This window comes from Thermobia domestica, chromosome 3 (genome assembly GCF_964235325.1).
Source record: "Thermobia domestica chromosome 3, izTheDome1.hap1.1, whole genome shotgun sequence".
Classification (NCBI taxonomy): Eukaryota; Metazoa; Arthropoda; class Insecta; order Zygentoma; family Lepismatidae; genus Thermobia; species Thermobia domestica.
The window spans coordinates 63,549,834-63,573,692 of record NC_137456.1 but is presented as its reverse complement, the minus strand read 5'-3'; the positions used below and the strand labels follow the sequence as shown (position 1 = coordinate 63,573,692).

The window sequence follows — 23,859 nt, the reverse complement described above, 5'->3', positions numbered from 1 at the left end:
ATCTTTGCACTTCAATAGTAACATTAAAAAGGTACCTTGTAAGGGATTTAACATTACATAAAACTTCTGAAAATACTGCCCACCACGTTTTGTTAACTTTGTTTTCTTCAAATACACACACCTCAAATTAAATATATTTTTAAAAATGAGACTGCAATATTCAAAAATGATTTATCAGCTGGATTTCAATACTGTGAACCACGTGATATCATTAAATGATCATATCAAATGAACCTGAGTGTACAAATATTATCATAACAAGTATAACAGCAAAAAAGAACGGATTATACAAAATACTAATAATGAAACGTTAAATCACATTTCAAACTTTTTTTTTTTAAAAAAAAGAGTAATTAAAGGCACTTAAAAATTTTAAATAGGAGAGTTAGATTAGTATCAGAACAAGTACTTCCATTTCTTCCCGTTTTTTGAAACAAAAACAAAAGTGTACTTTATTGCAAGCTTTATATAACATGTTATTAATATAGAACTATGTAGCAATTTCAGAAGATACACTAATAGTTCTTACTCTTTTCTAACGTATATGTCACGTATAAAGGAAGCAGAGATACCCTCTATTTTATTTTGAGTATTTAAATGTATTCGAATCATGGAAGTACCCATTACATTTTATTTTAAGTTCACCTGAATTTATGTGTAACTGCCGCGGCTGTATACCGCTTTGAGTATTAAATATCACTGTACAAGATTTGCACATACAAGTCTTCAAACTAAGGCGAGTTCTTGCCAAAGCTTTCAGAGCGATAATAATAATAATATCTTTGGAACTAAGAGGAGGTAGTAATCAGCTTTGCCAATATAGTTCAATTATCTCTTAGTCATGAGCCAACCGTTTTTCCTTAAGATCTAGTAAGGACCAGCATTAGATTTAGAACTATTATTATTATTATTTATTTGATATCATTTGACGAATATTTATGTTTTTATATATATATATATATATATATATATATATATATATATATATATATATCGTTCGACGATTGTTTACAAGAAAAGTTGTTCGAGTACAAGGAATTTACATTAACAAGTTTAAACTCCAATCATTTTTCAAATGGGCATTCGGAAAAGTACAAAATTAAATTCTGAGAAGTGAAAAAATAATCCATTTGAGTTTTCCCACAACTACTAACGAAGACAAGAGAGATTGCTGGACAAAATTTACCATTTTCCTTTCGCTTGTTTTTCGTAAGTGCAACTTACCGCAATCATAGATAATTTTATTCTACAACAGAAAATATGAACCTGAAGAACTTTCAGTATTGCCAAAATAATATTTCCCCCAAATTCTTAGTTAAGGCAGTGACTAGAGGAACGAACTCAACTGCATTTGATTACATATCATGTTGTTTTGGTATCCTGTGGACTACTTTTTAAATAATAGTTGTATTTAGTTTGTAATAAACAAAATAGTTTTAATTGTTATTAAAATTAAATAATAATGTTAATTTGGAGAGTATTTCACAGAATACCAGAACAACATGATACGTAATCAAATGCAGTTGAAAAATGAGAAGAAATGAAATCTTTGAGTTTTACGTCCCACGTTTATGCCGATTAGGCTAAAGGAGACGGTGATGATGAGTAATGAATGAAATGGTGGAATGGAGGATGTGGGAGGAAACGGGAGAACCCCGAGGAAAGACACGCACACGGTGTTTGTCCACCACAAAGTTCACTTGGCGGGGGCTGGGATCGAACCCGAGACCCCAAGCACCAGAGGTGAACACTCTACCACTGAGCAACCGCGGCCCTCAAATACAGTTGAGTTCATTCCTCTAGTCGCTGCCTTAACTTAGATTTTAGGGGAAATGTTATTCTGGTAACACTGTAATTTCTATGGATGGCAACACTAAAAATTCTTCAGGTTCATATTTTCTGTTGTAGAATAACATTATCTATGATTGTGGTAAGTTGCATTTCATTGAAAAACAAGCAAAAGAAAACAGGTAAATTTTGTATTATTTTTAGTAAGTCGGGCTCTAACTATGAGAAAGGTGAATTATAATAATAATGACAAAATTACACAATATTAACCCGGGCTTATGATTGTAAAACTCTTTCTTCTTCTAACTCATTGGCATTGGGGAATACTGTCTAAAGTTATGACAGAAAAATAGAAAAGTCACGCATTCATGGCTAAAACTTAAGTGAGTGCTGACTTGAAACAGCAATAATGAAACAAAAATAAGACGCGAAGAAAGGATTTTGTCCTGAGATCAATCTATCTGTTTCTCACTTACTTTATGAAATATTTTGTCTAGAATTGATTATAAGATTGTACGTTGGCCAGATATACTTGAACATTTTCTGCGGAACCAAAATGAACAACTTAGATTTTTCTATTACTATTATTATTTAAAGATAGAGGTCCGTATATGATCTGTAGGTCTTCGCTGGACCAGGCTGATTATGCCATTTTCAACATATTTTGAAGCAACACAACTTTCTCTTTAAGAAAGTGCGTGTAGCTTACTCTTCGCCCAAGTGATGTGACTTTTTCCTAGCAACACTGCGCTTTTCAATTATTCTGCTCGGATTAATAAGATTACGTTATATTTTCTAAATCAAGCTCAAGAGTAGTATTATATATCCAGTTATAAAAAAAAAAGACATTATGAACCAAGTATATTTCAAAAGTGCTCCAAGTTTGTAGAATTGTTGCTGGCTTGAAACAGCAATAATGAAACCAAAACCAAACACGAAAAATGGAGCTGTGATCTGCTACGGTACTTGTTATCTGTTCACCTTCCTTGTTACCCAAAATGATTTTGCCACATCATACATTTGGTACAAGTAAGAGCAGTCATTATTATTTTAAATTTATCTTTTCTATTGCAGAAGAAAAAGTTATAATTAAAAAAAAACATTATGTTAGATCTATTACTGAAAATGTAACAAATAAAATACGAATTCTAAAAAATATAACACTTGCAATGTAATCTACGTAGTGATATAAGACATGACAACATTGTTTTTCTTTTCAATAGTTTTTTAGTAACGTATCAACACATACACACTCGAAGCCCATAGTACTCAGAAATATTTTTCCAAATATAGAATTATGCAATCTAACAGTCTAACGAAGTCGATTACATAGATATACATATATATACTATATTAATATTTGCATATATAACTATGCATTATAACATTTAATAAATAACTATAATCAACAAAGAAGACCTCAAATATTATTGTCTCTCTCCAAATATAATCTTTCGTATTTCTGATAAAAGTACAGTAAATTCTACCAAAAAAATTCCACCGAAGTACATACCTATTCGAGTTATTGCTTAACTATGAAAAATCACCAACTCCACATAATATACATAGGTTTGAACAAATTCTAAGAGTCAATCAAAAATAAAATATTCATTATACTTCCGAGAAGTTGGTGTACTTTAAAAAAAAAATTAAAAATATCTTTCTTATAAACCTTCAACATACGTAAGTCATTTCGTCACTTATATTTATTTATATATACATAAACACATCACACACAAACACACACACACACACACTCACATATTACTTTATGAAATAACATTTCCTCTAGATAATTGAGCTTTGAGAAAAAAATAATAATAAAAGCGTCCTATACGGAGCACTTATAATCTTAAATTTGGACGTCTTCGTACTTAATGTATATAATTAATAATTCTTTAAACACAATCAGCAACAAAGAGTGGACTTATCAACAAATTTCAGGAAATATACACCTAAAAATAACAAATTATCATTATTATTTACAACTTCCAATAAGGCACCTAATCCCACTCTATTTACCAACAGACATGCATATATATATATATATGTTGAAAGCCCACCTAGCCACAACCAACATTGTTACATTCATTACCCTTCAACCAAGATAATCTATTTTTAGTTTTCATTATTATTATTTTAATGTAAAGTAATCCCATTCTGTAAAGTCCCATCGGCGATCAAAAGAAAGACCAATTCTAGATATCAGTATTTTTTAAAAAAAATCAAACCCAGTACAGTATGTTCTATTCTCTGCTCAGCCCTCTGCTGTTGGCTGATTTTTGCCAAATAAACTCAACTACTAATGCTTTGTTGCCACGTTTGTGACGACGAGTTTGCCTGAATGCTAACCAGAGGTAGTTTATTATCCTTAACAATCTTATTTCATATCATTAATAGACATAATACCTCTATAATTACAGAAATGCACCTGAATACATGAAATACAGGGGGCTGTCGAGAGAAAAAAAAATCGGTAAAACAGTATCATCTGCATTCTTACTAAGTCTCCTACGTACAAAGCAAGATTAAGTGAAATCCTGTAAGTCAACAAGATAATGCGAAGAACTCGTTTTACCTTTAAGAGATCTCCTTGCACATACCCACCTTATCCATGTTAAGCCCTAACGCAATTTTGCTGCAAAGTTTACCCTTACTTTAAAAATGCTACGAGTTACATGTTAAACATTATTTAATAATACGTCTTCAAAGTATATAGTGTTAGATTTAAATACAAATAGCATCGCTTATCAAGCTCTTTAAAAAGTCACTAACCAATTCCTAATGTGTTTCATAATATTTCGCAAGTACTAGTAGTTGTACGGTAAAATTACGACAATAAACTTAAGACATCGAAGATTATGAGAAGCGTAAAAATGTCGGAAGCAGGCATTACGAAACGAGCAATGGCTCTTTACTGTAGCCAAAACGATAACAAGGACTTTACAAAATAGGAGAACTATACCGCCAAGTTATTTTTTTTTAATCTATTTGGATGGAGAATTAAAATGAAATTACATATGATACAAAATCTATATTTCTATCGACAATACTTTATATGTTTAAAAAAAAAAAGCTTAAAAGAGCTACAGGTAATATTTTAGCCAAGTATATTCCATCAGAGTGTTAAATGATATGCTTTTGTTTGAACTAACAATAATAACAATAGTCTTACTATCAATATTACTTAAGGCATTAGTAACAGTTTTTAGACAATATCGTTAAAACTATTAACCATGTTATACAGGATGACTATAAAGTATCAGAATTAACACTGGTGTACAAATCTTACACCATTAGTTGAATACACGTCCTCCTGTCGCTGGATTAAAGGAAACGGACATCATTGTCACCCTGCATCTGAGGTGTATGCTGAGAAAATTCAGATTTTGAACTTTTTTGGGAAATAATAAGAACTACAATGGCTGTTCTGTATTCTAAAATATTGAAGAGAATTTAGTGAAACATTTAATGAAGTGTGTTAAAAAAGATGGTAGACGTCTGGAGCGACTAATGTTTTGCTTCAGTCAATTCCAGATTTTATAGCCAACCTGTATACACGGAACAATGAATGCTGATCCAATCTATAGTTATATAATAAAAATAAACAGGAACAACGCGGCTGGCATGTATTACAAACTATTTTCCTTCTAAATAAAAGAACAAATTTCTCTTGGTATTAACAAAAAAAGCAACAAGAAAATGGAAGACAAACACAGTATACTGCGACATATGATTCACTGACGTTACAAGATAGGATGATATAAACACTTATAGACTATAACAAAATCAACGTTTCTTTTGTTTTTGTCTGGAACTTCAAGACATCACTGTAAATACAACGTGTATCATCATGAATAGTTAACATTACCATAGACAACTAATTAATCAAATCAAATGGTGTTTGATAATAACACGATAATGGACATCATTACTTAACATTATTAAACGCGAACTACATATCATGTAAAACTCCGACTTTAGGTGGTTATATACGAAGTTCGATCATTAATCACAACAACAATACACGAAAATATTTTCTTGCACTAAACAATTATAGTTTAAAGCACCATAGCTGTAATTATTATCTATAGTAGTATTCTCATACATTTCATGTTTCTAAAGCTGAATGTAATAATAATCTATCTTTAGATTTGGTCCGACGTATCAATACTTAGTTACTTTGAAATGTGAAATTGTTTACTGACAAACTAATGCAGTACTGTATTTATGAATACAAAAACAAGGCCATATAGAAACAAAATGGTTGTACGAATTCAAACTTATTTTTCCTCCAACGTGACCCTTTACTGCACAAATTTCAAAAGAAATTCTACAGTTTACACAGCTCACGAGTTTTTCTTTGTCAAATTTCTGTATTATGATTCTTATTATAAATCATCATTTTCTTTTACAGATTAAAAGATATCACATATTTTATATTTTTGAGATCTCTCAACAAGAAGTCTTCTTTTATATCATAGTTTCACTTGAAAACACTCCCTCTAATAAATCATCTTTCGCAAAGAAATTTTAATAGGATGAGTTGATTTCCATACAGTATTCTCCAACTTAAAAATCATCTTAAGGAAGCGAACACTCATAAGTTTAAGAAATTCCATGAAAGAGAACCCATTTTTAAAAACTACTTGAAAATTCAGAGAAAAAGGGATAAGACTCTCCTCTTCCTCTAAACCAACCTCCTATTGATGCTTTAAACTCGAATAGATCGTATGTTGTTATGACTCATAATCAAACCTCGTATATATTCCATAATGCTATTGATGTGTTTTACTTAAAAGATGGGAATTGAAATCATAAATATTTGAGCATTGTTCCCCACAGATATTACATTTCCAAGGATTGCTATCTGAATGACAGCCTTTATGAAGAAAATATAAAGTTTGATCTGGAAAGATAATACCGCAGTATATGCACTGAAGTATCCTTTTATGTGCAGAGAGTATATGAGAGGGCTCCTGCTCCGTGGAAGTAATTGTACCATTGGCCTGGGATTCCATGAACGATGTTGGACGGGATGTTATAGGCCGGTTTCTTGAGTGTGTTCTCTTGATATCATCCCTGAGAAGTGATTTAAGCGGAGACACTTTGATCAGAGAAACACTACTTGATGTCGCTTTGGATGGTCCTGGGACGGAATGGGTTTGTCCCTCAACGGGACTATCAGAGTGAACTTGCATATCACTCCCATGGTGGGAATTGACGGAACCGCTCGTAACTCCTTCCTGGAATGTACTGCTACTCTTTCCATCGTTGCCTTCACCATTATACGGATTCGAGTCTTCGTTCGGTTCTTGCTTGATAGGAATGAGCGAAATGGATGGTGTTATATCCTCTTCTCTTCCCTTGTCATGGCTACTGGATGGAGTATTTGAGTTCGAATCCGACTGGGGTGAACCGGACGGAGAAATAGAGGGACATTCCAAGCCTCCATTGGGTCGTGGAGATCCACCTTGTTCCCCATCAGACGTTGTACGGGATACCAAACTAGAGTCTACAGGAAAACTGTATAAGGACGAATCCTGAGGATAAACTGCACTGGATGCCATTGATATTTCAACATGAGGAGTGAGAAAATGTGGAGGCACTAAATGCATAGAAGGATCTCCCGGCGAGGACCGGGAGTTATCGCCAATGCTGTCGTAACCCAAACTACGAGCTAACGCACTAACTTCTTTAGGTGTTTGCGAATTTACAGGAGTGGTTACGCCTGTGCTCGGATTGTCCAGATCGATGCCGTGTCGATTGAAGAAATGAACACGCAAACTTTTCATAGAGCCAGCCCTATAGCTACACAAGGGACAAGACTTAATCATGTCGTTTTGACCCACATGTTCATTCTGGAAATGGGCTCTCATGGCGATTTGTCTCTGGAAGCCCTTGTTACAGATGGGGCAATGATAGGGGAGGGTTTTCGTGTGTGTAGTGAAGTGCTCCATTAGGTGATCTTTGCGGAAAAACCTCTTCTGACAAACTTTGCATTCGTACGGTTTAACCCCTGTGTGCCTCATTTTATGTCGTCGCATATTAGCACCATTAGAGAATTTCATGTTGCACACGTCACACTCGAACATCTTTCTTGTGTCGTGGCACCGCGAGTGAGTCTGAAGGGTCGCTTGGCTAAAAGTTTCATATTCACACTGATCACACTTATACACTGGTATTGAACCATCATTCGAGTCGTAATTGGTGTTCAAAATTCCACTGCTGTTAGTAATACTGTCTACGTCAGTAGCAGCACCAGACGGTCCCTCGCCTGGGCTCTGTCCTGAATCTCCGTACCTATCCACCTGCATGTCGCCGCGGCCACTTGATTGGTCAGCTTCATTGTCCTGTTCCGCATCCTCATTTCCACCGTCATTCTGTGTTCCAGAATCAACTTCATTATCTCCTGTCCCATTAGTAGAACAGCGGTCCGACTCACTCATCCTCTACAGGATCACCTCAGCATGCACCTGAAACAATAATATTGATAAATTATACAAGTGATAAATGTATATTCAATATTATTACGGAAGAGAGTGCTTTTCTGTACTAAATACGTACGACCTGAGAATAATTCCTGTCCACTATGGGAAGGTTACTTAATCGTTGGAAGTAAAGGACTGACCGTATTCATAAGGGGTATTCCCGTAAAAATGCATACATCTTTGCCACGACAAAAAGGCGGTATGGTATTATGGTGGTGTCCGGTAGGGGAGATTTCACTGTAATATCACTTTATTTCAAAATGCGACATTTTAGTATGAATTAAATTTAGATAAACAAAGAGCAGATCCTTCTTGGCTATATGGTTAGCGTACTTGCATTTAGTGCAGTGCAGGGCAGTCAGGTTAGATTCCCGGCGGGAACCCGATTTAAAACCTCATTAAGACCTTTCAGGGAATTAAAAAAAAAAAAAAAAAAAGTATCTCTTGGTTGATTGAACAGCAGTTTGTAAATACCAGGTAGTTCATTTTCTAAAATATTCGATATTGTTAATTGTTTTCCCACTTTTTACTAAATTTTAAAACGTTGTTCGAGCACGGTAAATAGCCTTAAGATACAAGAAATCACGTTTAAGATTCAAGAACTTTACAAGTGATTTCAGGTTATCAATTTATGGAATATATATATATATATATATATATATAAGTTACACGTTAGCAAAGAGAATCTTACATTTGTTCAGAACAACCTGTCTGTGACGTGAAATAGAAGACTGAAGTAATATATTCAAATCTCCCTCGTTATTCACACTTACTTTTGCACCCTCTATTTAACAATCAGACATCAAGGTTTCTGACTGGGGTTTTCAGGATGCACAGTCACACACAACATGCTACAATAGTAGTATGATCCATGAGCTAGATACAGTTATAATATAAAAGAGACACTGTAGTCAAGAAAACCCATGGACATTTAACTTTCATTTAAAAGGTTCTTGATTCATAATATGTAGGACACTTCAATACTTACGTATGTGATAAAGGTCTATGATGAATAAATAAATAAATAAATAAATAAATCTGCTTTGAAGCAACTTCGTTTTAAAGAGTACGGTCTTTTTAAATGTTAATTTTCCTTAAGTGATCTATGGTTCAGCTGACTTGGTTTTTTAAGGTCCTTCTCCCCCATTGCCCCACCTGCAGGATTAATTTGTGTAACCCAAATTATAAGTGGAATTGCTTCAGTTGCCTACTCCCAATCTTACCTATGCCTGTTAAATTATGAAACAAAACAAGCACGAGAGTTATTTTCACCCACTTTTCTTCTAAAGGTACGTTTCCGTGGAAGAACTTTTTCAACGGGCTATCCATTATTCGGTTTGAAGATCCTGAGTAAGAACTGTCTGCAAATTTAAACAAATAAGCTGCTTATTCCATTACCTTGTAAGAACAGTATAGTAGTATCCTCTTTACTGTTATACGCGAGAAGTCGTATTGTGTTAATATGTTTGAAACAGAATCTTCCTTTTCATAAACACGAAATGGAGTTATAAAACCTTGGATAAAAGATGAGTAGTGACAACATTGGTGATATCGTAAAAACAGCTTCGTCCTTCTCAAACACTAATTGGAACATATAACTTACTGAAGTTTCAGTTCATATTTATATTGTTAAGTTCGAAGAACAAAATAAGACAGTTGGATTTTATTACAAGTACCACTGAACTTATTAATCTAACAACAACAAATAAACAAACAAACAAACAAAAAAAAAAAAAAAGTCTGAATGTTGCCTAAGCTGTCTTGCATTACGGAACTACAACCTGTTCCTTGAAGTACAGAATACAAGAAGCTCGCAATTTAACTTTATCCTTAAGATGTGTCCGATTTTCTATTAGCCTTGACTTCTATCCTTTTTTAGAATTCTAATTACTTCATTCATATCATAATGGAAACAGCGAGATGGAAAGTAAATTGAAGCTTGATGAAAGAAAGAAAGAAAAATGCCAGAAAAAGAAACCAATGGTACGTTTTCCGAGCCCTCACATCTTTAGTTAGAATGCTATCCATTTAACCATAAGGAACTTTCATCTTACATTAGTTGAGTATTACGATCAATGATTATGACCAATGTTCTCATATATGCATTTGTAACCATAAGTTAATTCTCATATATGCAAAGGCATCCTTGCTTGGAAAATCTGTTTTTAATTTTTCTACTGTTCAAGTCAGTAGAATATTAGCTAAGATTTCCTAGTAAATCAGAGAAAGTTTAATGAATATATATAATTCACAACTAAAATCTCCAAATATGATTGAAGCAGAGAGCAGCATTAAATTGCGACATCTCATAAACCTCAGTTTGCTTTTTCCAGCAGATCTCTCTCTCTCTCTACTGGACAGGTATAGGGTGTATCAAAAGTTCTAGGCCATTGGCCAACTCCGATATGAGTATAGATACGAAAAAATAGGAAAGTAGTTTTCAATCTAAAATGGGAGCATTTTTTTTTCAACTGTACTAAGCATTCGGGTTTCACACTGGTAAGACACAGTATGTTAAATGGAAATGAAACCTTTCCAATTCAACAGGTTGTTCGGACGAAATGTAAGGAGACGCAAAAATCACATAGGCAACGTGCACAATGTTGTGTGAGGGAACTTATAATACTTCGATTCCGTTCACCAACAACGTTACTTTTTCATTTAACATAAAGCGTTAAACTAGTATGGAACCCGAACGGATGCTACAATTGAAGAAAGAAAGAAAAAACTGAAAAGCATTTATCTTCAAGAAATTCTCCTCTCTCCATGGGTTGCCTATGGCCCCGAACTTTCGATACAATCTATATATTGGACCAGTATATATTCATGTTATTCCTCGAACTGCTGCACTAATCCATTTAATCTTTACTTTAAAAGTTGGAATACAAGAATAATAACATGAATATGTAGCATTTCAAAGTATAATCCAGAGAAATAGGCTTCTTAGAAAAACGGAACAAAAAAGTATAAAATATCACAGCAAACTACAACTCCACGACGCACTAATTTATATAAAAGTGGAAAATACTCTTTTATATAAATTAGTGCGTCAAACATGCAAACGTTAACGTATTAAAGTACAATGAAATCTACTACTACAAATATATAGTAGTCTCTGTGACATGACATTTTGTGCTTCTATTCTCAGAATCCACATGGACAGATAATGTAGAAGTTAGACGTTGTTAAAGCAGTGGTAACAGGTAAACAAAAGCATCGATGACAGATGGTTTTGCTCCATCTCCTACGTGTACATTTCCATTCTCCCTCCATGTACCCTCCCCCCACACACACACTTATTCACTATCTGTTTCTCTCAAATCGCTGCTTCAAGAGCAGAAATGTATTTTGACGTCATACGTCGGATAGAGAAAAATGAACAGGTTATCTACTAAACGTTTGTTTTTAAATTCCAGATTTATCAGGTCTATTTATATTATTTTCCAGATCCATATTTTTTAAACAAAGAAAAGTTGTTACTGTTAAACTCTACTCGAAGGCCAGTTGAGAAAAATGTGTGTAACTAACAATGACAAGAGTTCTCATCTTTAACTGCCGTCTGCCTCATATCCCTTGGTAGTAGTATTTTGTTTCAATACACGAGGAAATTCTAAAACAATAATAATAATTTAAATTCGAAACACATGTTAATTAATATAAATGCTGCTGTATATTTTTCTTGGATGGAAAACGCCTAGTTACTTCATTTTTAAAAAATTTACTCATACAACATATCATAAACTGACCAATCATAAATACACGCGAATCAAAATGAGAAAAAGGCTTTCTATACTACATGGGAAGTATACGTATAATATAAAATATGCATCAAATTGTCAAAAAAGGTAGATATTCCATTTGTGGCCTATGGGAACTCTACCGCAGGAAAGAACAAAGAAATAAGAAAAAATAAACCTATCATAAGTGGAAGCAGTAAAAGTCGCAGTTCAGGTACGCCGTGGTCATCATCCACGTACTCTCAAAACATAAGCTTTTACGGAAACTGGACATATGTAGTGAAAATATAACTCGACAAGTTTCAAACCAAGATGCGCAGATCGCTGCGGAGCACTTCGTATTCCACCACCCTCCCCACTACTCTTCCATCCACTGATCTGGCCTTGAAAGTACCAGTGATACTAACTCAGCAAACTTATGCTTCAACAAATATCACCTGCTAAAATAAATGACAAATATTACCGTGTAGCCATATACCTACAGTATCGACTCGTAATTCTCATATCAGTGGTCCATTTCATTTAATCCCGCTTTTGAAAATGCGTTGCGGTGGTAGCTCTTCGTATTCTACGGTAGTATATTCTGCGTATGTTCGTTATTAAGCTTTATAACGAAGAGAAACCAAAAGGCAAATGACTTAATTTTCTGGATTCCACATTAAAGACTGAACTGACAGCCGAGCCTACTAGAACATTACGATACTGAACCAGGGGCAAATACAGAACGGGGGGCGCATCTTTCTGAAAGGGAAATATTTCTGTCTTACTTCAATGAGACGAGTTGACAAAAGTATTTTTGTCAATATAAGACAACAAATAAGCTGCTTTCAGTCTATTGTTAGTACAAACTATGTCTCAAGTGTTATAATGTTTAACATTTTGCGCCCCCCATCCTTCTGAGTAAGAATGAATAATTATTCAACTTCCAAGGCCGAAGATACAACTTGTGTTAAAAAAAACTATAACAACTGATAACTAGTAGAGAAAACTTTGTTCAACGATTTCTTTTATTTCAGCTAGTTCCTCTTCCAGAAGTGCGGATCAAAATATTTGGCATAGTTGCAATTAAAATATTTGATTTAATTATCACCCTAGTTATACGTTCGAGGTCCCAAAGGTCATGTGGGCCCCCTATTGTATTTATGAATATACATTATTTGGCATAATTTGAATGCAATTTGTCTTAAAATCCTCATGTATATACCTTCTGCATCTGAATGCCACCCCCTCAACTTTACAGAGAAATCGGCGCCCTTGGGTCGGGCCTAAATGCTAACTCGAGTCGGGTCTCACATATTTCTAACTCGAGTCGGGCCTCACATTATTAATTCACGGGCCCGGCCTGAGATGAAACCTACATTCACGCATCACATTCAGTACCGGCGTGTTGGCAAAGTAAGAGTGAAATAGGTGCAACAGAAACTGTTGGAAAAGGGCCACGTCTTATTATTGTCCATGCAGGAGGGGAATTTGGGTTTGTTGATAATGCTCTATTATTCTTCAAATCTAAGCAAAAAAGTGGAGATTATCATGATGACATGAACAGTAGAAATTTTTCAAAATGGATCGGTGAAAAACTACTTCCTAATCTTCCCGAAAACAGCGTTGTTGTCGTTGATCGTTGTCGATGGTTTGTTGATGATGCCAGTTATCACAATGTTCAAATCAATAAAAGACTATCTATGTCTTCACTTAAAAGCGACATGATACAGTGGCTATCAGCGACAGACAAACCTACAAACGAAACCGAAATTGAAGCGGACAATAGAGTAAATACATTGTGGAGAATGAACAAAAGACAATTTTTCTTAAGAATTCAAAATGTACCTTATGTGAAACAATACGCGATTGACAAGAAATTTATAAACACGAGGCACACTATAATAAGACTTCCACCTTACCACGCAGACTTAAATCCTATTGAACTTGTGTGTGTGTGTGGGGGGGGGGGGATCAAGAGCAAAGCAAGGCAATGCATTTCTGATTCACTGGATGAAAAGAAAGTTATTTAATGAATATTCACCACAGAAATGGGTAAAATGTTGTGAACACGTGAAAAAAATTGAAAATTCTTACTTTGAAACAGACGGGCTTATGGGTGAGCGTGTAGATGAACTGATAATTAGATTTGGTGAAACCGATACAGACTCAGATTCATCGGCCGATACAGACTCAGATGAGTGGGAGAGTGAAACTGAAGGAGAAATGGAAAACATTTAGAAGGTGATTTCTGTTATCATTTATTTATTTATTTTTCATTAAGATTCATTGCGAACTTTTCCACCTTTTAATTCATATATTACGTTGGTAAGGAATACCCCTAATCATACTTAATTCATTTAATATTCAAAGAGAAAATATTAAAATGCATTAAAAATTTAGTGCAGTCAATATACAGCATTTACACTCAAATGTCGTAGAAAATCCTCAGACCATTCCGCTCCCTCCAGATTGCAACACTGCAAAACATCATCGTCGCGGAGAAGGGAGTGGGGAAATGTAGGATTAGGTGCGCAACAACTAGGCTGCAGCGTTCTGTTTACAAACTTTTTCACTTATAGTAACTCTTGAGGTAATTCCAGGCCTCTTCCACGTTTTCCAAGTACAAACATAAATTCCAAGTTAATTCAATGTTTTCCACGTCAGTAGACATCCTGAATGAATGATATAAAACATTCTACTCTCAGGAAAGTTTCATATACAATTCATCACTTTATGAACTAAATACTAAAATCAAATTTCAACATCAATCTTTCGTCAAATAGAAACTCTTGCAAAACAAATATTCGCTTGTACCTAGATTGTGCACTTATTCTTTCATTTATGGATTTATCTTAATGAACTTTGTTAGAGATAAAAGTGAAACACTTACTTCTGACTGTGTTTGTAAGAACCCTGTTCAACCACTTAATCTGTGACTTTGTTCACCAGGTAAAGCCACTCCCTTGGAAGCAGAATCACTAAGTATATTTTGTTGAAAAGGTTATAAAACTGAAATAAGACTTCGTAGCAAACTGAATATTTAAATATCTTTTTTGAAGTTAACAAAATTAATAATAAAATAAAATAAACAAACGGCTATTTCTGTAACCTTTGGAGACAGGAGTAGCATAGCAACACATAAATCCCTAACATGTTGCTAAAGCTGTACCTCACGGATTAAGAAAGAACTGAAGCTATAATAATTCTTCTGTATATATACAAATTTGCAACTTCCGTAGACATTAACATTGCAAGATTCTATTTTAAATTTCAGTGAATTTACATCAAGAAAAGGGGCTGCGCCTAAGTGAGACTCTCATAGAAGAATTGCTATATTTTTTGTTTCTTCATTTAAAAAATTGTGTAACTCATTGCTTGCTTAAAATGTACTCATGCTGATAATAATAATAAATATGTAATAATTTATATAAATTGGATATTTAATATAGGGCCGCCAATTTAGCAGCTGTTAGAAAACATGTCCCTACAAATGCTAAAAACAACTTTCTACTTAAAATAAAAATTATTATTTTATTATTCTTTCGCAACTGCATAACTGACTTATTGTAAACCTGTCAACTTATAATTCAGAAGATAAGCTCCACTTTTGTCTTTGTACACATGAGAACCCTATTGCTGTTATTAGTAAAAAAAAACTTAATCTTCCTTAACACAGGGCTGTTAATTGACATGTTTTTTGGTTAATTGGTAAACTTAATTCTTTGTTCTTAGCTGATTACGAATAATGAATTCATTTTTCCCTGTCACGTAAGGTTTTCTTACAAATCAATGTCGAAATCTGGGCCTTTTTCCGTATTCAATACTGCTTTATTATACCTTATTTCTTACCTCCTAGCAGACTAAAGCGCATATTATACTTAATAACAAAACATGTTTTGTTCAATGTGAATGCAGACAGACAAAAAAGAATATAAGATTATTTTCATTAAGTCTGGGACCAAGAAGTGGATTATGTGGAGGCCACGATTTATCTTAATCTCCAAGTTTCATATGAGAGTATGCGAAATATGCTGTTCTTACAAAATCTGTAATTTTCTGTCTCTGTTTGCCTGGAACAAATTCATCGCAGATGTAACAAAATACATCTGGCCTATTCTTACAACCACGAGATGCCATGGCAACACAGTATTCAACGAACTACAGAACAAAACTAACCTAAGAGATTAATACTTCATACCATTGAAGCACATCTAAGATTTGCGACAATTAAATATGAAATTTATTTGAAATAAGATAACTAGGTTTGATATAAAAATATTTTAAATAGTCATGCAGGCAACAATTAAACTTCCCTACATTTAAAGCACATTCATCTTTATTACCACGTGGATAATTTCATCGTGCTAGCGACATCTAGCGTCAATCACTTGAATTACGCTTAAACATGCATACCACAATCAACATATATAAATCGTGAATTGTAAGAAATTCTTGCGTGATATGAGAAAACTAGTGCCAGTTTCGGTTTCAGCATGTTCGAATACATATAAAACACTTAAAATTATAAAAACAACAGAACCTATGCGGTCCTGTGTAATCGAAAATACACTGAAGAATTCTTTGGAAAAACCTTCTAAAATGCACAGAAATTATTTAGCTAAATATGGAAAGAAAATTATGTAATAATTAGGTTAATCTTCACCTTCACGGCAGAATATATTTATGGGCATTTTGAAAAAAAAAAAAAAAAAAAAAGTTTTCTAAGAGTTTCTAGTAACAACTGATCTAGATATATATCTTCTTCCTTACGTACAACATAGCACGAGCTCATGATCAAAGAGTTGGTTGAAATATTATGTGTAATTTAATTATAAACAAATAATAGTATACTGGATGCTATGTAAGTGATTAATTTTATAGTTTTTCATTGAGCTGGTTAAGTTATTTCACATAATTTTTAGCAATTCAACTCACCACTACATGCCTTAAATGTCACAAATAGAATTGAACGTCTGAAACTGACACAATTTAAATTAAATTATTAAAAAAGATGGACGAAACACTACACTGACGGTCATTTCGTTATTTAAGCATAATAACATGTTGTGTTAACGTTACCGTATATTGAATCAAGTCAGCTGCTCCAACCTTTTCTGACCAACAACACACTTTACTAAATGCCTACGACACATCGACGACACCTGTTTCATTTTTTATTAATAATATAAATAATAATAATAGTGTAAGGCTGTAAGTTTAGCTATAAAAATATTGACTATGTAGTACTGAACACTGTTTCTACCGCTTTAGGCGTAGCATAGTACAGTCTGTTTCAGAATTAAGTTTAACTAAGTACTAAAAGGTTCAGGCTTTTTAAATTCTAAAATTTCGCTACACTCTAGCGTGCAGCGAGACGCTAATTGGCAATCATTGACTCAAAAATGATCTCAAGAGTGAATGTGACGGAGTTGGGGAAAATACTAAGTAGATCAGAAGATAATGTACCAGCAGTAAATCAAAAAACATTACATGCTAATCACACTTCGATCCTAGGCCACATTATTCTCTGAGCTTTTAAAGTTAATGTGTCCTTTTTTTATGGTCCGCGTAACGACCTCCCAAATTATATGCTGCAATTGCAATTTACACTTTTTGTACAGCATTTTCATAAACAATGGAAATGGAAATTAGTGATTCATTTTACTATTTTACGTGGACATGAAATACTAAAAATAAGTTTTGCACAGGGTCGGGCAGAAAAATGAACTCGAGGGGAGATTTATCTCGATCAGTTGGGAAAAAAAAAATCTCATATCCTGAAGACAAAAACTATACGACTTTTTATATTTTTTGTGACCAACCACAGTTGTACTGCATTTTACGATATAACTTTTCGTTTGTGTAGCACACTGCGATGCAATGCCGCTTTAAATAAACGCTAATACATATATATATCACATTATGTGTCACACTTTCTTGGTGGTAGGAGGGATGGGAAAGATAAGATTTGCAGCAGCCGGCTTCACGTGCGATTATGTTCACTTAAGAGCAGGGTGTAAACGATATTAAAAACAACAAATGAACGTATATACAAGTAGTATTGTACTAATGATACTGATCGATCGGGTACTACTTTCCATCAGGACATAAAGGAATGCGTACGAAATCCTGTATCATGGCATGACTCAGCTTGATTTTGTACATAAAGAACATACCGAAAACTACATGTAGAATACAATTTAATACTTTGAAAAAAGAACGAAATAAAATTACAGCACTAGCTTCGAAAGAATAAAGTAAATAGAAATCCGTTCATTCCGCACACCAGTGACAATCAGCTCAAATGATTCCTGCTACAAAACTGGAAAAAATAAAACTTATTTGCGAACCTCATATCTAATATACCTAAGAAGCTAGTTCCCCCTCCCCCTATTCTTGCACACCCATTTTATACAGATTACATACAAACCAATCTTGTCCACGTTGGAGACTTTTGTGGCCGCAGTAAATGCAATGTACTGTGAAAAACAGGAAATACACTAGGAACAGAGCAAAAAGTAAAAATAAATTGCGGAAATAATTCTTTTATTATTAATTCATCCCGTGTGGTAATAGTACGGTGCAGATTGACATGGGACCACTAATTTGGAGAATTCACATATAAAATCTAGTACCTCACAAAGCAAGAGTAATACATAAGGAACTTAACGTTAGGTGTCAAATATGTAAGTGATTAGTAGACATAGAAAGTGTGTTGGAAAGTTATATGCAATTGTAATGTAAAGTCAGACTGTAACGATCACCTAGCACAAGTTGATGCGTATTTTTCGCACGTCTTCCTGTACTCCTACACTCAACATCGGTAACGTGCTTGCTTCCACGGATGCACTTCCGCACCGATGGGTCCACCGATTGTTCACCCTGTCCTGACGTGTAATAAATGCAAAGAATAGCTCATATCAGAGGTCAGTGCGTATTCTTCGCACTTTACGCACACATCCACTTTAAAGACATGAATACGTGTTCATGACATGTAAGTCTGTAAACATATAATAAATCTGCTCACAGTTGGTGGGCAGGAACCAAGAGAATTGGAGGCATCGAAATACTCTTTCCATGAACAAACGTAGGATCTTAGTAATGCAAATTTAAAGATTTCCTGTCTGTTTTTAGATTAAAGTTAATGGTCCATGAATTTTTGACACCATACTTAATTTCATAATTTTCTATTGTACAGAATACTTCTAAGAGAACGACTGAATCCATTTGACATTCGATTCTCACTATTTTTAGATCAGAATTTCACATAGCTATCGTGGTAACACGTAAGCCTTTTTACCGAAAACGAAAGGTCTATTTTATAGGGTCAGTGAGGGTAATTATGATAGAGATTTCACAACTTTTTTTACATTACTCACCTTACATTTGCATTGAAAGCAGTTAACCTAGGCAGCATTTTATGGTGCCAATAGACTAAGAATTTGCTACCAAGAAATTTTCTGCCATCTCAAAAGTTGATAAGTAAATGTCAAATTTGTGCTGTCCCATAATTTCCCTCCGAAAGGCTAATTACGAGACATCTGTTGTTCCTAGCTTTCTGAATGTGATATTGAGGTACGAAGAAGTTTAACTGTGAGACAAAGTCTTCGTTATTTTGTGTTTATTACATAAAGATATACAAATATTTGGCTGAGTTACAAGAAAATAACTGAGAAAGAAAGTGGAAATAGCTACTGAATGCAGCCTAGGCTATTTCCAACAAAGTAATGTAGGTCCAGAATTTTGAAAGTTACTAAGGAACAAGATTATAACATTGCCTAAACTACAGTTAAAAAAGATTTTCTGGAACCTAACACAGCCTACTAGGATACAGAGGCAGATTCCAATTATTTCTCAAATCCATAAATCAAGCGTGAGTCTCATAATTACCCTCTATATAAGCAAAATGAGACAAAACAACAAAAAAATTGTAACTCTGAAACGAAAGCCCAAGGAACAAATTCAACTTAACCTATACCTGCTGATCTACTAGGATTAATGAGAGGGGTCTCATAATTACCCTCACTGACCCTATATATAATGAGCTGAACATTTTGAAATGCATTTTTTAACGTAGTCAGCACCTACCTCAAGCTGGGATTCCATCATACCACATTAATTAAAATGCATAAATCTAAGGGGAATGGGAAATTTAAATTTTTTACTAAAGCAAGAGAGTCTTACAAGCCTCTCAAGTTAGAAAGATGAAACGTGGTATATAAGTTCAACATCTGAAGTAATCAGACACGTGTCTCAGAGCTTTCGAATATCCTGCTCTTAGATGTTGGGTGAATATTGTACTGTTACTGAATAACTGTCACGTGTGAGAAACACTCTGCCGAAAACAACATATATATCGGGAAATTTTTTATTTTGCTTTTATTATAACATCACTCAATAAAGAAACCTGAAGCTCCGTAGATTACCAATTAAGAAACGAATCATCTAAATTTTATTCAATTTTTGAAAATAATAATAATAATAAAAAAGTTCCAGTGATTTAAATTTAAAAAAGCAACGAAACTCATTATTATTATTATTTAGAGAAAAATAATGATTCACTTCAACTCTCATTCGAACAGAGCTATCGACTAATAACCGCATCCGATTGGTTACGAATTATATTTTCTAGAACCATGAAAATCACGTTTCCTCGACTTTCTGGAAACGTGCGCACGAGAATTTATCCAAAAACATGCCAATTTTTTAAAGTTTTGACGTCCCATGATCATGCACCGAGGCTGAGACAGTAATGAGATGAATGATAATGGTGGAATGAAGAAAGTGTAAAATCCACGCACATGGAGTTTGCTTACCACAAAGCTCATCATGTTGAACCAGGGAGCTGGGATTGAACCAGGAACCCCAGGCGCCAAAGATGAGCGCTCCACTACTGAGCTAAAGGAGACCGAAACATGCCATTTTATTCAGCTAGAAGTGATTCGACTGTTATTCCATCTTTGGGCAACATTTTGTTTCAACAGGAATCGAAGAGTTAATGGGCTTTATTCTATTAGCTACACTGTCATCTTGCTAGCATCATAATAGAGGTATTAGGGTTACCTTGACAAAACAGTATCACAACCGGAACCTTAATAGGTAGTCTGGTACTTGTGCAGCATCAACTTTTAGGTTTACAGAAAAGCAGTTTTTATCCATTTTCTCAAAAATGAGCTTCTATGTTGAAGTGCATAGCCAGGTTTCTTCAGTTCAATGACATCCATCGAGTGCTATGTGTCATCTTTGGACTGTTTTCTTTTCTTTCTTCGTTAAGCACTAATACTGTAGAATTAACAGAACTCAATTAGTCCATTTTACATACTCTGGAGCAAAATGATATACTGTACTTAATGCTAGATGCACCAAACATTTCCCATTGGCCTTTTCCGATTCCAAGAGCACCCTACCTTAGTATCCTAAATTATTGCACCATGACAAGTATCCCAGGCATGCTTTTCGCAGATACACCTGCAAAGAGCAGCTAGTTGCATTGAGGGGATTAAGTTCAAAGTCTGTTTCTAACAAAATTTTGAAAAATTACCGGAAAGAAATGGAGAATTTGCTCGTATGCATGACTGATAATATGTAAGGAGAACGGAAATCATGTTTTTTTTTAAATATATATATATATATATATATATATATATATATATATGCGATTATAAACATGGAACCATTTGGCAAGTGGAGGGAACTACTTGGTGCAAGGTTACCGCATGGTTGGATTGTGGAAAAGAACCGAATATTTCTATTCTGAACATAGCTCCAGGTATACAGAGACGTTGCCCTGCATATGTCCTTAACAGTAATAGTTTGTGAAACAATACGCTGATAATGAGGGAAATCTGCATGCGGACGACCAACTTCGGAAATTTATCTCTGGTCTAGCCTAACTTAACCTTATGCTTTTTGTCGAAAACCAGGCAGACGACCAACTTCGGATTAAACACCCATTGAGGTATACATCATTTACTACGAACAGAAACTACAGTCTCATGCTTTTGGAAAATGGTAAGTTCAGTGCAAAAGGCAAATCAAATGTACGCTTCCAGAAGCACGTAAAAAACATAAAATTCACAGGAGAAATGGATCATGCAAGTCCTTCAACCTAACATAACGTAACCAAATGTAACCTAAACTGAACTAACTTAAACTAACCTAATATTAATAGAAATAAGCGGAATTCTACTATCTTTTTGGAAAATTATGCTGGACCCCTACAATAACATACTGAAACCTAACTAATCTAAACAAATTCACCCAAACTAACCTAACCTAATGTGAACAGAAATTACCGAAATTGTAACATTTTTTAGAAACAATTGTTGAACCCCTTCTATTAACCATTAGGCTAACCTTCATAGTCTAACCATTTATGTACTACTCGTCACCATGATATGGTCTCTGTGAAAGGAGCTACGGCTCTGTTACAAATCCCATCAATAAACAGTTTCGGGCTATTCGTTGAAGTCTTTGTCACACCCTCTCAGTTATCAGTTCTGCCCCAACAAATCGGGCTTGATACGGATCTGGAATCTGTTATGGGTAGCAAAATATGATGGGCAAAAGTTACTATAAACATTGAATTACAATCTTCTAGTTTCCTTTCACGTACTTGAAGAAAACATACATTTGTACAGTTCATTAGGTAATGAAAGGTTCTTTTGCTTTACGAAACTCACTACAGCTAACCCCAACGTACAAGCACTTTTTCGAAGTAAAATTGTATATAATAGGGAAGCCATTCTGGTAATCTTGGTTACCTGTACAACAGGAACTTGTTCAGTAACTAAATATGATTTATTATTTCAACTATACCCTAGCCTATTCCTTAAAATAACGACATTGTCGTATCAATTTATTTAGTGGAAATGCTACACCATAAACCAAATTCATACCGGGATGCAAAAATTAAAAAATCCGGCCTACTTTATTCCAGCTCGTTACATATTTAATCGAAGAGTGAATTTATTAATTTTTACATGCATTCATAGATCTGATTAGCTATATGCTTTTTGTTGCTTCACATAAAAGTATATATCTACATTACCAGTATCCAGGTAAGGATTTTTTTAAAGTAAACTTTCCTGTGTTGCTACAATTAGTACCTACCGATCATGTAAGTTGTTAACTCCAAGTCTCCTCCGATGCCAACATGTTAAACTTACACTACCATTTCCTACTATACTCACAAGAAAATTTTGAATTCAAAATGCATACAATCAATCATGAAAGTAAACTACAAATAATTTTGGAAATAATACCACACTTACATTTCTTCACTTCACTTTTTTGTTTGTTATGACACCTTGCAAACTTCTCCGATACCACAACCCCCATCTACCGGTGACCTACCGGAAGTAGGAAGTAATTCGACGCTTGAAGCATGAGTAGGATTACTACGATTGTTGCCACACGAAGCGCTTCAGCATACGAAATACTAACGAATGAACACGACTTAAGCCGATCTGGAGCGGTTCAGTATTTTCCTTAGGTTTGTCCAAATAAGTGAACAAGAGCAAGCTATCTAAAGCTGATGTGACGAACAAGAAAAAAAAAAAAAAAGCGCGCTTGTTAAAAAATACCCTAGATAATTGCTTGTCCCGAAGTTGGGGAAACTATATTTTTGCTTTTTCTTTACATTGAAAGTCAATTTCTTCGCACGTTATATTCTTCTTTATTAGTTATTTGTTCATTTCTACGGGCCTTATGCAGAGACGTTTTGACGCGTGATTAGTACCATACTAAAGATTTCGACTAACATATATTTCATGGAGTAATCAGATCTTTAGTATGACGCTAATAATACTTCAAAACGACTCTGCATAAGACGGTACGAGTTTAAACATCGGGAGTAGGTG

At 34.4% G+C, this 23,859-nt stretch overlaps 1 protein-coding gene across 2 annotated transcripts; it reads right to left on the bottom strand.

The window, feature by feature from the left end:
• Positions 1 to 989: 989 nt before the first annotated feature.
• On the bottom strand, positions 990 to 23,415 carry LOC145680451 (uncharacterized). 2 transcript variants are annotated; one of them, XM_081750997.1, is made up of 2 exons: positions 23,272 to 23,415; positions 990 to 8,264 (listed from the first exon to the last, which is right to left on the bottom strand). In XM_081750997.1, exon 2 carries the CDS (start codon positions 8,235 to 8,237, stop codon positions 6,567 to 6,569), a length of 1,671 nt encoding a protein of 556 aa, XP_081607123.1. In that variant the 5' UTR covers positions 8,238 to 8,264; positions 23,272 to 23,415; the 3' UTR covers positions 990 to 6,566. The 2 variants fall into 2 exon arrangements, with proteins under 2 accessions (XP_081607123.1, XP_081607124.1); XM_081750998.1 differs by lacking the exon at positions 23,272 to 23,415 and adding an exon at positions 23,111 to 23,265.
• Positions 23,416 to 23,859: the final 444 nt, after the last annotated feature.